This window comes from Anarrhichthys ocellatus, unplaced genomic scaffold (assembly GCF_004355925.1).
Source record: "Anarrhichthys ocellatus isolate YVR2014 unplaced genomic scaffold, GSC_Weel_1.0 scaffold110, whole genome shotgun sequence".
Taxonomy (NCBI): Eukaryota; Metazoa; Chordata; class Actinopteri; order Perciformes; family Anarhichadidae; genus Anarrhichthys; species Anarrhichthys ocellatus.
This window is the reverse complement of record NW_022280140.1, coordinates 783,129-798,822: the sequence shown is the minus strand read 5'-3', so window position 1 is coordinate 798,822 and position 15,694 is coordinate 783,129. Positions and strand designations below refer to the sequence as shown.

The window sequence follows — 15,694 nt, the reverse complement described above, 5'->3', positions numbered from 1 at the left end:
CACACACACACACACACACACACACACACACACACACACACACACACGTGAAGTTACATCCTAAATATATAGATTGGATAATAACTGAAGATGCTCCTGTACTATGTATTTAATGTGTTTCTAAATAAAAGGAAGAGAAAGAACGTGTGGTTTTCATCCTTTGGATCAGTTGTTATTTAAAGAAGAGGTTAGAGATGCGTTCAGAAGAAGAGAAGAAGAAGAGCAGCTACATTTTGAAGTAGTTCTGAACTGGAGCAGTTCGATGATTCAGCATTTTAAAGGTCACGTTACCTCCTCCAGTTCAGCCACCTTCTCCTGCAGGTCCACCCTGGCTGTGTACTCGTCCTCCCATCTACGAAACACACACAGAAAGCAGCGATGTTGTGATATATTGAGGATTAAGCAGATAAATCAGCACTTTGTAGTAGAAGAACAGAGTCAAATGATCACATAATATTCAGACTATTTCTACGTCTTTGTCTTTCTTCCTTTGTTATCTTTGGTGACTTCTACACCAATGGGAGATGCAACGCTAATCTAAATCGTCAAAGACAATTACAACCTCAGTGAATGATAACTGAAGGTCTGGCCTCATATCCACTTCATGTGGTCAGTATAAAATGAGTGAATCCGTACTTTAGTGATACTCTGACGTTTCCTCCTCAGGGCAGAATTTAAACTATTTCATCCTTTCAGTGCATGAAACGAAACCTTTAAAACTAAATCACCAAACTCCTGTCAGTCTCAGCTGTAACGCTGCATTAATGCCAACATCAGCACACTTACGATTACGTGGAAACATTCAAAGTCAGACAGTGTAGGGTCTGACAAACTGAGTCTAAATGTCCTAAAAGGGCCACCGTACTCGGGAATCCTCTTTGATTAAAGCAACAACATGCTTTCCACCGGTGGCTCCCTCAGAACAGGCTTTTTTCAGAACGTTTTGTTTTCTGCTGCTTCTCCGACTTGATCCCAACTATTTGCAACTGTTTGAATGCGTCTGTCTTTGAACTGAGACATCAGATGTGTGTCCCGTGTGAGGAGGATGAAGAACACGGAGACACAGACGAGAGGCAGCAGAGACGGTCACAGCGAGGGAGCCGGCGTCCATGTTGCTCTCGTCTGTTTGTCAGTCTCAACACGTGGCTCTGCAGTGAGGCTGCCGGCTGCCATTGTGTTTTAGAGCGGCTACGCAGAAGCTGGTTTCTCTTTCACTACGGGGAGACCAGGCCGCTGCACTCATGAGCTGCAAACTAGGACGTAAATTCAAAATGTCCGACCTCCTGTTGTGTCTCTAACCAACAGTCAACTCTGACTTCCTTTCAGAAGGAGTGTTTAAATATTGTGTGATACAAACATTTACACACTTTCTTTGTCAGAGTTGATGAGAAGAATCTATACCACACTCAAAGTATAGAGGCGCTTAGCTTAGCTTAGCATAAAGACTGGGAGCAGAGGGAAACAGCTAGCCTGGCCTTGGCTCTCTACTCGCTGTTGAGTAAAGATTTAACAGACAAGATGCACGTGTTCCCTCTAATATTAAAGAGTAACTGTGTGGTGGCCGGCTCAGACAGCAACCTGGGTGACCTCGTTGTTTCTACAAGACGATGCTGTTGTTTAACACACACACACACACTCACACACTCTAAGACTCACTGCAGCCTCACAGTGCATCCATTACGAGGTGAGAGAGTATGCGAGAAAGCATTTAAGCTCGTTGAGACCATTTAAGTGTGTGTGTTTAAACTAGAGGGTCTGGGGCTGGTCTTCCTGGTCTTCCTGGTCTTGGGCTACGCTCCCTTTAAACCAGTGAAGGAGAATCTTCCTGCTGCAGCGTACAAAGATATTTTAGGAGGATAAAACAACTGGCCTGCAGAGAGCCCCGACCTCGACTCCATCCAACACCTCCGGGATGAAATTGAATGTCGACTGCAAGCAGGACTTCAGATGAACGCATGTGGTGTAACCTCCACATATGTTTGGCAACGTGTTTTCTAATAAAAAGGAAATGTGATAATACAGCCTCACTAAACTGAACAGAGCTGAGAGCGGAAGAGGGAAAATAAATCCAAAGACGGCGGTGTCGTTTGGGGATGAACTGATGTCGTTAATGGTGATGTCATTAATGATGATGTCAGCGTTTCGTCTGAGGCTGCAGAGGCTCACATGGGACAGAAGAGGGGAGGGGGGGAGAAGGTGTGTGTGCAGGACAGAAGGGCAGAGATGGATGATGATGAGTCAGCAAACATTTCACTAAAACAAAATAAAAACACAGAGCAAGACAGCATAAAGATGGAGAGAGAGAGGGAGATAGAGAGAGAGAAAGAGAGAGAAAGAGAGAAAGAGAGAGAAAGAGAGACAATGAGAGGGAGGCAGGGACAGAGAGGAGACTGGGTGACATCACTGCTGGCGGTCACCGGCCAGTGCTGCATTGCAGGTACCAGCTGGAAGGGGGGGGGGGGGGAAGAGGAGAATGAGGAGGAGGAAGAGGAGGAAGAGGACCAAGACAGCAAAGAGAGGAAGATGTGAGACAGCAGAATGAGGGAGATCACGTGAGAGGGTAAAACAACAGCTGATGTGAATCTTTCCCCAGACGACTCCTCCTCCCTTCAGAGGAATCGCAGCTCTTCTGCTTTGACCCTCATGACGAGCGTCGTCTCTGTAGAGCTGGAAGAGCTTCTGAGAAGTAAACAAGCTACAATCAAGGACAGTGAGGTCTTAAGAGAATCACAGAAATCATGTTTTCTTTTTTTCCATCAGCGAAGTGCAGTAGATGTCTTCAAATACTACAATACCCATGAGCCTTAGCTGCCACAGATAGCACAGAAGCACAAATAAAAGAGAATTAAGACAACATATAAGATTATAGATGTACCACACTAAGAGCCCTTCACTTTCACAATCTGACCGTCAACTGATTTAAATGCTGAATGTTTATTCTATAAAGGTTTGTAGTCTTTATATAAACTTTAACTTTAGCTGACTGTAGTCGACCTCTTCATGTCCACAAGCTTGTACCTCTGACATGTTAATAAAGGACTGAATATGTTCTAACACGGTTAGATCTTTTGTTTTGATGAGTCGAACAGGAAGGTTTTATATCATCCGCGCCTAGAAGTGCTCCTCAGTTAACATAGTTTATGAATGAATGCAGACTTTTACTTATGGAGAGCTGGACGTCACATATCAACCTCACAGAGTGGACAATACACACACATCCAACATTTAAACTTTATAACGTTTATAAAAAGTAGGTTTTGACCCTGAAGGTAAAGGAAACAGAAAGGAAATATTTTCAGAGGAGAACTTTCTTCAGTGCTGCAAGATTAGCAAAGTATAAAAACTACAAACATTAAAATAAAGCCTCGCTCCCCGTTACATCAAACTGCTGCCACAGCGTTAGTCAACTACTAAATCATTCAGCAACTGTTCTGATGATCAATTAACAGGTTTGAGGAAATCATTTTTGATTCCAGCTTCTTTAATGTGAATACTTTCTGCTTTCTTTACTCGTCTGTGACAGTAAACTGAATATCTTTGAGTCGTGGACAAAACAAGACATTTGAGGCTTCAGGAAACACCGACCAAACAACTAATCGAGAACACGATCAACAGATTATCCATTACTAAACTGATGTACATTTTACGATTGTGAATATAAATAAATCACATTAACAAAGCAAAAGCTGCTTAATTGGAGGAAATATCTGCACCACTTCTATCTCAAGCTCACGTGTTTCGTTTCGTGCAGCACTGAAATTTAAACGATAACGTTGTGAAATCGATGTGAGTGAAGCGTTGACGTCCTGCCTCAGCACAAAGTAGTGCGGTCGCTGCTTTTTAGCATAAAGCAGCAAAGACGGCGTGAAACAGGTCAGTGCTCCAAAAAACAGGCGCTGAGCAAAGAAAGAAAGAGAAGAGGTTTACACTTCAGACTAAAAGCTACAGGAAGCTGTAAATGAACAGATGTTTACTTATAACATCCTGCTCTGCACAAACTGTTTTCCTGAGGCTTTTATTTAATGCCGTTCTCATCATGTAAGCTCCTGCAAAAGGTCACAAATGTACAGTAAGATTATTTAGTTCAGATACTAAAAACACAATAACACAATATAGCAAACACAATATTTGGTTAAATGATTACTGTGTCATATGCAATATGCTGTAAAGTGAAATATGTCTGTTTTCCAGGTAATCTAGTGAACAACAGGTTCTCACAATGATGCAAAAATAAATGCATCGTGTGTTTTTATGACTTTGAGCTCTCAGTCATAGAGTTTGAATGCACTGTAAGTCACTTTGGATAAAATCATCTGCCAAATAAATGTTGTCTAATAAAAAAAATCAGCGATGATTTGCAGCACTGCGCTCACTGACCCCAAGCCAGCAGAGACATTAAAGCGATCGCTACCTCAGCAGAAACTGTTTCGGGGTTAAATTTTAAAAAAATCACTCAAGCTCAGTTATCATGTTTCAGCTTTTCAGAAATATATTGTGGAGAAGGAGCTCAAGCCTGGTGGATGAGGTTAAATACACTAAAGTACTGCTGGTACATGATTACTATAAAAGGTGTATTGTTGAGAGCTGGTGACCCAATTACCAAGCACCTCCTAATAAACTGGCAGCTGAGGATTTATGGTAAAAAGTATTTTTTTAGGCTTGTTTTACAAAATGTATTTTTTTAATTAATGATTTGAAGGAAAATGATTTGTTTACTTTATAACAAGGCAAAACTATTTAAAAAACATATCATATATTTATATATATTTTAAATATATATATATATACACACAGATTTAGTATTTATTTAATCTAATTGTATTTAATGTAATTTTGCCATATTGTGATACCAATATTCGTCAAATATTCTTATTTTTGTGATATTACAGTCATGGCTCATCATTACTGCCTTAAAAAGTTTCTCACTTTGAAAAGAATAAATCAGAATTCAGCCACTTGAATGTCAAAATGTTTGCATTGGAGTTGATGATCCATGTTAATAGTTTTAAGAAGCATGCAGGTATAAACGACTCTCACCTGATCTTGTACTCGTCGCGTTCTCTCTTCACCTTGGCCAGCACGTTGTACAGGGCCCGGATCTCAGGTGTGATGGTGTCGACCTGGACCCCGACACCGTCCGGCTGCGTCCAGGAGACTCCCGGGCCCGAGGCGCACGACTCCCTCCCGGTGCCAAACCGGCGGGTGTGGTTGAAGGACCAGATGGTCCCGGGGAGGAAACGCGGCGGGGTTTTGTTGGTGTTCGTCCCGGTGTTGGTGATGGTCTTGGACGGGTCGGTGGGACTCAGAGCCGGGCTGAGGGAGAAACCGGACGTGGTGAGGTTGGAGTTTGAATCCGTGGAGACCGGGTTGAGGTTGCTTCCCAGGTATTTGTTGTCATAAAGAGGAGGGTTCAGGGTTGGAGAGAGGAGGCCGCCGGGCAGGTAGGCCGAGCTGTTGACGTTGTGGAGCAGAATGAGACCCGGTCTGGCAGGAATAGGCCCAATGAATCCAGTCTGGACCCCAATATCTTTTGTCAGCGGCCTCTGGTGCTGTCCGTCCCCTCCACCGTTGTCCTCGAGCGCCTGCTGCAGCTGCTTCTCCAACACTTTGTTCCTGCGCTCCAGCTCGTGCACTTTGGCCAAAAAGCAGCGGAAGCGCAGGTTGAGCGTCTTCAGGACGCTGATGTTGGAGCCCAGGTCGTTGCGCAGCGCCGTGGCCGCAGGGGAGGGGGGCACCCCGCGGTGTAATAAAGGGTTGTGGTTGTTGCTCAGGTGCAGGTAGGCGAGGCCCGAGGGCGGGAGGGCGCCCAGGTCCAGCCCGGACCACCCATCTGGACCGAACCCACCGTGGTCCCCCAGGAAGTAGCCAGGCTCCAGGATTGCGGAGTCGTTCGTCATCTGATGTTGGTGCTGATGCTGCTGCTGCATGCTCGAATAGGAAAATCTGAAGTGCTCGAAATCCGGCATTAACCCAGACTTCTATACAGGCTATTCAACTCGGAAAAAGTATTCCGTTTACAACCTGATTATAGGAAGGAAACGGATCCAGGCCCACTTTGTTTTTGACTCCCCCCCTCTCTCTCCTAGATCCTCGCTATTAACACCTTTATGCAAAAAAAGAGCTGTGGGATAAGGCCTGGTGATGCTTCACGGGCCCAAAATCGCAGCAAAATAACAATCTCCCAATACAAGATTACAGTAAACCCTAATGACTATACGCTATGGCAAATATACAGTAAGACAATGTGCCTCTGAACTCGCAAACACACCGCTGGTCGCTGCAGCAAAACGAGATGACTGAGTTGACTTTCACGCAGGGATCAGTCGCGAGATCACAGAGGCGACGCGCACTATCATAAAAATGTCTATTCTAAGCGGTAGAATAAAGCGCTTAGGATATATTTTGCAGCTGTAATACAAAAATATAAGCACCGTACCTGGCAGTCAGAAGAGGAAACACTAACTTTGGCACTAGATGACGAGGTAAAATGAGTCTTAAGCAGAGGTGCTGCAGAGCTCACGGGTAAACACCAGTGAACTGACTGCGGCTTTCACATACCGTACTGACTGTTACAGAGGAGCACCGTGCAGTCCGCCCGGGCTACCGTACTGCCCGTTACAGAGGAGCACCGTGCAGTCCGCCTGGGCTACCGTACTGCCCGTTACAGAGGAGCACCGTGCAGTCCGCCTGGGTTAAACTTCCTGGATCAATTATATGGAGACTAACGTTACTCAATCCGAGGGTTTTTCCAATGCCTTTTAATTCACATTTCAAAACAAGAAATAAAAGGCAAATGTCCTCCTTTAACCCCCAAACGGTGTATTGCCGTTTGAATTAACGTTAGCTTTCCTGTGGTCTGGCTAGCTAACAGCTAACGCTAACTTAGCTAACTAATGCTAATTGGCTCCTCCCTCCCAGGTATTTATATTTATTCTATTTAGACATTTAAATATCCATTTATAGCATGGGGGCTACAACTCAATTTCATTGTGCAATCCTGTATTAAATGACAATAAAGCTTTGTTTCTTGCTGCATGACAGACGGATTAATGTAGATCACGGATGACGCAAATAGAAATACAGTGATGTTTCAGCATGTCAGCTGGCTGAATGTTCGGGTGATATTTTCGCCCTGACAAATTAGTGAATTAAAAGTGACGTGTAAACCACAAAGGGGGGCGTCTAACAGTCAGAGGAGGGGTGACACTGTCGTCGTTGATTAGAGGTAATTAAGAGAGACAAATGATTCATGCAACATTATCAGGAGTGACATGTCTCCCCAGAAAACTACAGTCCTCCCCCCCCCCTAACTCTCCTCTCTGGGGTTCAGTCTAATAATGTTGGACAAATTAACTATTTAATTACATTTTGGCCATTTTCCCAGAAATGTATTCCCTATTCTGCACAAAACTTCATGCAATTTGAATATAAAAACAGACCTGTTAGGTAGATTATTTCCACTAATCACAGTGAGTACAAACTACATCACAGTCTTTCCACAAACTAGAGGACTTTATTATCATGTTTAGTGCAACCAGACCGTTCAGTACAATACAGTTCAGTGATGGGGAAAAAAAAACCAAAAAAAAAAAAACCACCTCTTCAAACACTGCTTAGTGCGGACAGAGCACACGCCACGCATATCATATAAAAAGGTATTATAATCAGTATTTGTTGTCAGTTATCAGTTTGTCGTAGAGGATGTTTTGCTCCCGGGTAGCGGATGGCGCGGCTTCCATGTTACAGGTGAAGGAAGAGGGGAATCATGGGAAGGAAAATGAAAGAGGACTTCACTCCTTGGAGAACATGTGAAGGATCAGGTCGCACACGCGGGTGCTGTAGCCGTACTCATTGTCGTACCTGCAGACAAGCAGAGATATTTATGAATGGGAATAACTTGTAAAGCATGGTTTGTAGAGCAAATAAACATTTACATTTTTCAGAATTCAGTGCATAAATGTGCATGTTTTAAGGAATTGTTTACTAATAGAAAAAAATGCTCTTAAGTGTGCAGGAAAGGGAGATTTAATGGAGAAAAGAAAAATGGTGGCCATATTGTCAGCACAGACTTTAATAAAGAAGCAGTGACACTTTGTGAGCAAAACGTAGCTGCGTCTTCAATAAATGTTGCGTTTATTATAATTAAGACATTGTTCCCTGTAAAACTCTGCAAGTGTGATTTCTTGAATACTTTCCTGTCTGGTGTTTAAAGTGCTCTTTAGTGGGGGAACAACAACTGTAAACATGTGGAATGTCAGTTGTTTTCTCCGCTTACAGTTGAATAATTTGGTCATTCAAAATTTAATTCCATCATCCATTTCTCATCCATCCACTTTAGTCATATGAAGTATAATTTATTTAATTTTTGTAAAAATAAAGTTAGAAAAGTGACGTAGTTGCACAGCTATGAATACAAACCTTCATTTCTTTGTGTTTGTTATGATGAATATGGACTTTTTAAATTTGTATCTTTGAGGCACAGCTAACAAATCTGGAAGACCTTCCTCCTTCATTACAGTTTACATAAACTTTCATCCATGTTTGGTCTCAATCAGCCGATCAATGATCCCGCTACGCTGCGCGCCGTTAGCTCACCATGAAACCAGCTTGACGAAGTGCTCGTTGAGGGCAATGCCGGCGCCGGCGTCAAAGATGGAGGAGTGAGTGTCTCCGTTGAAGTCTGTGGACACAACCTGAGCAGAAAGAGGACCAAACACAACAGGTTCATACATGTAGAGGAGCAGCAGACAAATGTACAAAGTACAAACACCTGCAGATTTGGCTTCATGGGTTATAAATGCAGTTCATTTTTTCAGTTTAAAGATTCTTTACGAGTTATAATTTAAGTTATAATAGATGTGCTGCCATCTAGTGGCTCGTACTGGGCTCTACGCACACTCCCATAGAAAATGTTCTGTTCATATATAGGTCTAAAATTATACATGATGACTGTCTTGTTTCCATATGTTTTATTCTTTCTGTACCTGGTCCTCTGTGTATCCCAGAATTCCCTTCATGGGTCCCTCAGAAGCGGCCTTGATCACCTTCTTGATGTCGTCGTACTTGGCCTGAAAGGACGAGACATTTTAATTAAACGAGGATTTACGTCACAGACGGTAAACTGAGTTGTTAGGTTTTGAAAGGTTAAGAGACACTCACGGGCTTCTCCAGACGGACGGTCAGGTCAACCACAGAGACGTTGGGGGTGGGGACACGGAAAGCCATGCCGGTCAGTTTACTGTGAGAAGAAGAAACATCAACACACATTAGAAACAGATGATTTAAGGTGTGTTTTATTCCCTGTGATGATCTCTCCTCAAAGGGGGATATTAACACTGGACTTTAGGGCTGTCCGAAAGAAATACGTAGTACGATAAGACTGCAAAACTTTCCAAAAGGAGTCACACAAAAGCACCAGTTTAAATCTTTTGTATGCTAGAGTAAGTAAAAAAAAAAAAAAAGAAAAAAAAAAAAGAAGTAATTTAGCATGAAAAAAAGCACAATAAACGACTAATTGCAAACGCTAAATAAACCAACCGGGCGACGGTGAATCGTACCCGTTCAGCTCGGGGATGACTTTGCTGACAGCCTTGGCGGCTCCGGTGGAGGCGGGGATGATGTTCTGTGAGGCGCCGCGTCCGTCCCTCCACAGCTTACCGGAGGGACCGTCAACGGTCTTCTGCGTGGCGGTGATGGCGTGGACGGTGCTCTGGAGGAGAGGGAGCAGAATGATTCATTAGATCCATCTTTTATGTGTTGAATCAGATTGTTACGATTATATTGTGTGCGTGTGTGTGTTAGATAACGCCCTGCTGGCACTTTTGTTAACGAACCGTTCGATCAATAGACGACAGTATTGTAAAATATGGTTTTCTACATCTTTCATGAAATATTGTAGATATCTCTATCTAGTCTAGTCTATATCTTATGCCTTGTGGTTAAATATGGGTTGTGTATGTTTGTTTGTTTTAGTGTTCAAAATTAAATAAATAACAAATTCAAATAAATAAAAATACAGTATTGTACAAGATCAGTGCATCATATCTCACACATCTGCTCTAAACGCAACAAATAATCAGAAAACTGTTCTAACAAACCATCAAGTTAGTGAAAGAGTCAGCTGGTCTGATCGTTTTAGGTCTTCTTCAACACCAAGTATAAATAAATATAATTCACCTGAAGAATATGAGTCAACAAACCACAATCAAGTGATTCGTTTCAGCTTAATAAATGCATGTTTTTCTTAGTTTTGGCTGCTGGTCAGAGTAAGTACGCTTTTGTTAATATGAATGTATAACAAATCTTGAGTCGACAAACACAGCTGCTCAGTTCAAACCGAGCGTTTTAATAAAAAGTAAACTTTCCGACTTCTGGTCTTAAACGCTCTTTAATAACAGCGGTTTGAATGAATGAAGCGTCCGAGTTCTTTACCATGAGACCCTCAACGATGCCGAAGTTGTCGTTGATGACCTTGGCGATGGGAGCCAGGCAGTTGGTTGTGCAGGAAGCATTGCTATGAAGACAGTGACCACAGGTTACAAACCACACACAGTTACGGTGCTACTTTCATCAAAAGGTGTTTTAAGAGATGATCTCGGTTTGACATTTGTTTTGCAGAGCATTAAAAGGCATCCAGATGTTCTCATCCGTCTTCTCCAGCTTTGACGACACTTAACATGCTGCGTCGGAAATCTATAAACGCGACTCCTTCAGATCCAGAATCAGCAGCGACTCACCTCACCACCTTCAAGGAGTTGTCGTACTTCTCGTGGTTGACGCCCATGACGAACATCGGGGCGTCAGCACTGGGGGCGGAGATCAGCACCCTCTTGGCGCCGCCCTTCAGGTGAGCCTGGACGGGAAACGAGGAACGCAGTAATATTCATTACATTTTAAATGAAAAACAGAAATGACGTAGCTCTAAAATGCATCATCAAACCCTATATGTTATCATTTGTAGCTCCTTCATGCTCTAGAATCAAATAATGTATTACACTACAGTAGATTTTAAGAATAATACTATAATATTTATTCTAAATATAGAACTATAAGCATGTTTATGCCACTTTAACTAACTAACAAACATGTGAAAATGAAGTTAATCCTCTTATGTTTGATCAGTTCTCAACAGATTAAAACATATAATCTATGTTTTTTAGCTGAAACTGCCCGTTTCTTCTACTTAGAACTCACAGAGGCTTTCTCGATGGTGGTGAAAACACCGGTGGACTCCACGACGTATTCGGCAGCAGCGTCGCTCCACTTGATGTTGGCGGGGTCCTTCCTGTTTGATTACGTCAGAGAGGTTAAACTCTGCTGCGATCAGACTCGCAAGGTAGAAGAAAGATGTAAAAAGAATGTGACTGTAAAAAAAACAAAGTGCGCGTACTCGTGGAAGACCATGATGTGCATGCTGCCGATGACCAGCTTGCCGCCCTCGGCCTTCACCTCTCCGTGCTTCCACACGCCGTGAGTGGAGTCGTACTTGAACATGTAGACCTGCAGGAGGGGAAGAAGGGAAAGTAGAAGACACGAGTATTAACAACCGCATCTTACAAGAAAGGATCTGATGAGCCAAGAGCAGCGTCTTTAGTCAAAGTAGCTCCAACATGTAGCATCTCCAAAGGTTTCCAAACATTTATATTTGCTCTCTTCCTTCACTTAATGATTTAAAACCCCTCATTTTGTGACTCCTCAAAACCCAAAGATCATTTTGCAGATTCATCTTTCTAAACCTGCCTGTTTTTTACACTTAGCCATTAGTTTACAGCAGCGTGGTCGAACTACAACCTGGTTTTTTAATACAGATGTACAAAGACATACATGTGGTTTTCTGGTGTAGAAACAGTTTTTCTTGCAGTATAACTGATAGAAAATAACACATTCACTATGGTTTGGGCCTGTGACTCCTGATGTTCTTCTGTTTATGACCCACAATCTGAGACATTTGGCTTACGGGATCATACTTTCCCATATTTCACCAAAAATAAACTACTAAAAACAGTTTCTCTCAGAAGAAACAGGGAGAACAGGACGTCCTCTCACCATGTAGTCCAGATCGATGAAGGGGTCATTGATGGCCACCACCTCCAGCTTGCCTCCTGAGACGGCGGCGCGGGTCACCAGACGGCCGATACGTCCGAACCTGAGACGCAGGAGGAGAAGAGACACTCGGTGTGGAAAGACGCCATTTATTTCACAGTTTACAGAATTCAAACAAAGAGACAACCGCGCATGAAACATGGATTAAAGGTCATTTATATCAAGGAGCTCTAGAGGAGATGTTTTATCTGTAAAATCCCGACTTGTCTCTTTTAGTTCAGTGCGACTGCTTCTCGCCACACTTCCCCTCTCTGACCAGCAGGTGGCTCCAAGAGCCAAACTGAGTCCCAGTGGCGGACAGCAGGGCCATAGAAGGCCCGCGGCCCTTCACCGAAGATAACAATGGCTGGCTGCCGAGAGCCGGTTCTGCACCTAATATGGCAGCCGTCACGGTGGGTCGAACAGCAGACTTTCATTTTACATATCAACCACTTCGCTGGAAAGGAGGAGACAACTCTGATAATGAGAGCTCATCTAAGAGAGTGTGAGAGGAGACATGTAAGCAGCATAAAGGACCAGCGTGGTGAAGAAGCGTCCATGATAATCAAGCTGAACAGCAGGTAGAAGCAGCAGAGAGGGGGTTTAAGAGGTGCTGTTATGCAACGTCTCATGTCTCCAGGAGTCACATTACATACTGGCTGTAAGTTGTCAAGGGTCAGTTTCAACCCCCCCCAAGTCTATCTGAATAAAAGGTCAGGGTTCACCAGGAAATTAAAACCGCTCGCTGGAGGAGGAAGGTCTTTGCTACAATTCCATGTTCTTTATATCGAATACGGATACAAATGCTTTCCTATTTCTAACATAACTTTTAGAAAAGGGTTGTAGACGGGTTTTTCCTGAAAAGGCTGAGGTTCTACCAAGAACCATTTGATTCTGAAGAACCCTTTTTCTTTTCAAGGGTTACTTGTTAGACTAAGGGTTCCATTAAGAACCCTTTTCATCCCAAAAATAACTTGAAGAAAGAAATCTTCAAATTCAAAAGGGGTTTTCAGTAGAACACCTTGAGGAGGGCTCTAGATGCATTCCTTGGATTATAAAAAGGGTATTTGGTAGAGCTCTTTGTGTGGGTTCTAGATATAACCCGTGAATTCTAAAAGGTTTTCTGTACGATGTCCTGGGTGAGTTCTAGATGAAACACTTGGAAAATAAAGGGGTTATCGGTAGAACCCCCTGGTTTGGTTCTTGTTAGCTACATTAGAAGGTGGAAAGGTTCTGGATAGAACCACTGAGGGTTCTGGGTGGAACCATTACGCCAGACATGAGTTCTCTATCGAACCTCTCATATGTTGGGTTCTAGGTCGGACCATCTGAAAATGTTCCACGAGGAACCAGAAAGGGTTCTCCTATTAGGACAAACTGAAGAACCCTACATGGTTCTAGTGAATTATCTGAGAGGTTTAAACTCGCAGTCTCTCAAGATTTAGGAATGTCAAAAAGTGGGGAACAAAAACAAAAATCGGACACATTAGTGTCAACAATATAAGACTGCAGGTTGAGAACATAGAGAAACCTTTACTGTGTATTTGAACCACACTGACTCCACACTGCAGAGCCAGGGGCTGCCCTGCCTTGCTCAAGAGCAGAGCGACCAACTTGCATCCAAAGAAATGATTCAACCATAAAACCTCACTGTCTACATTTCTGCCTTCCTTCACAGGAGGAATGGGCATAAGAGGCTCACTCTGTTGGCTTTGGGAAGCCACCAAAACAGCCAGAAGGCCAAAATGGATCTGAGCCCGTCTTCTGTTTCTGGGGCTCACAGTTGGTTTCGATACGAGGGCCAGAAATAAGAGGAGCTAAATCTCCCAGCAGGCTCGACAGCAGCTGCTTCTTTACAGAGGAGGAGAAATTATAACACTGGGGGTCTCACAGTACGATCTCTGAAAGTCGGCGGAAAAGGTTAGAGGGTTAAAAATAGACGAGGGGAGAATAAAAGGAATGTGACAGCTGAGGAGACTATAAATAAACCAGAGAAAGACGGGTCCCGTCCAGAGACCTGTCCCACCAACAACCACATTCAGACAAAGAAAGAGCCCCAAATAAACAGGAAATAGGTTATTTTAAGGAATATTGTGGAGGAGATTGTCAGATAATTAACATTTATGCATCTTTATATATTTTATGTTGCGTTCAATTCATTTGTGATTCAAGATTATTCCTTGGATGCATTTTAGGGTTCAGTGTCTTGTTTAAGGACACTTTACATTTATCTAATTTTGTTAATTTAATGCATTTAGTGTGACTTCCACTCATGGTTTTAAGGCTTTAATACTGTACTGTCAAGTAGAGCTGCAACTAACGATTATTTAAAATTAATTTATTAATGTGCTGATTATTTTTACGATCAATAATTGTAATAAGAAGAATTTAGTTCACAAAATGTGAGGAGATGCTTAAAATTCACATTTTTCCAGAACCAATGGTGACATATTCAAGGTGCTTGTGTCCAAAACTCATTTTAATAACTCGTATAATAAATATCCACATTTCATCCAGGATATGGAGAAACGTTTTAGTTCTTTTTAAATAAGGAAGCAGCAGCTAAAAGCCTGATATTTGTGTTTAATTTTAAGAATACTCTGACTCTGACTTAAACCTGAATAAAAGTCAACTCACCCGTTGATTCCAATCTTCACCATTTTGCCTGATATGTTCTAGTCCTCACTGGAAGGGAAAGATATAAGACACAATGCATGTTTAAGCATCATCTTTGCATCATGCAAAAGTATGAAGATGCAACAATAAATACAAGCACTCATAATTACAAGACTAAAACCTTGAATACAAATGCAAAAAATCTAAAAGTTGTAAAAGCAGCATGCAGATCAATTAGAAGACAAAAGGAATTCTGAGATGATATCCACAAAAAGTACATTTTTTTGACAGTTTGTTGCATAAAAAAACAGAACAAAACTCTCAAAATTCAAATGTTAATCGACTGAAAATGAGTTTGGTGAATAAAGTACCGTTTGTGAAGTCTGTCCTCGCGGGGGGAGAAGTGAAAGCGGGGGACGATCTCGAGGAGTCACTGCTATTTATTCCCAGCGCGCGACCGCCGGACACGCCCTCTCCCACCCCCTCGCTCGTCAGAATGTCAAGGTCGCGTGCAGCTGCCTGTCAATCAACGAGTCACGAGGTCTACAGGAGAGAGGGATACAAAAGACCTGAATTAATTTTGAACAAATTATTTATTTTATTTCGACAGTATGTGACACATTATGACCTTTTTTATTTACTGTAGAATACTAAAACATCCGCCAACAAAGGTAGTTCCAGCGCAGGGGGATACACAATGTGGTTGCTGAGCGACATGACGAAGCGGCACAAACTAACCCGGAAGTGATTTTTAGATTTAAAAAAAATAAAAAAGTGATTTCTATGAAAATAAAGACGATATTTAACACATTCCTCTTACAAACTAAAGGCTTAATTCAAACTGCCCTTGTTTAGATGTTGTTGTTTAAATAACATCAGTGTAATAAATACAGTTCGCATCCACCTATCTATCTATAACATAACAGGCTCTGCACTATTTTTCTATCTTTACTGACAGGCAAACGGTGTCACTGCTTTATGTACTTATTACTTTATT

At 42.4% G+C, this 15,694-nt stretch overlaps 2 protein-coding genes across 2 annotated transcripts in view; both read right to left on the bottom strand.

Annotated features, from left to right (window-relative positions):
* LOC116399372 (intermediate filament family orphan 1-like) overlaps positions 1–6,576 on the bottom strand; it is a 14,968-nt gene extending 8,392 nt beyond the window's left edge. The window contains exons 1-2 of the mRNA XM_031876485.1: positions 5,038–6,576; positions 292–352 (exon numbers count right to left, since the gene is read on the bottom strand). Coding sequence (XP_031732345.1) covers positions 292–352; positions 5,038–5,966 — 990 coding nt within the window. The 5' untranslated portion in view covers positions 5,967–6,576. The remainder of the gene's footprint in view (positions 1–291; positions 353–5,037) is intronic.
* A 914-nt stretch (positions 6,577–7,490) lies between these two features.
* Positions 7,491–15,125, bottom strand: LOC116399379 (glyceraldehyde-3-phosphate dehydrogenase). The gene is made up of 12 exons (XM_031876498.1): positions 15,069–15,125; positions 14,719–14,766; positions 12,046–12,145; positions 11,390–11,499; positions 11,194–11,284; positions 10,737–10,852; positions 10,432–10,513; positions 9,558–9,709; positions 9,160–9,238; positions 8,985–9,068; positions 8,596–8,693; positions 7,491–7,860 (listed from the first exon to the last, which is right to left on the bottom strand). Exons 2-12 carry the CDS (start codon positions 14,739–14,741, stop codon positions 7,791–7,793), a joined length of 1,005 nt encoding a protein of 334 aa, XP_031732358.1. The 5' UTR covers positions 14,742–14,766; positions 15,069–15,125; the 3' UTR covers positions 7,491–7,790.
* Between the last annotated feature and the right edge of the window lie 569 nt (positions 15,126–15,694).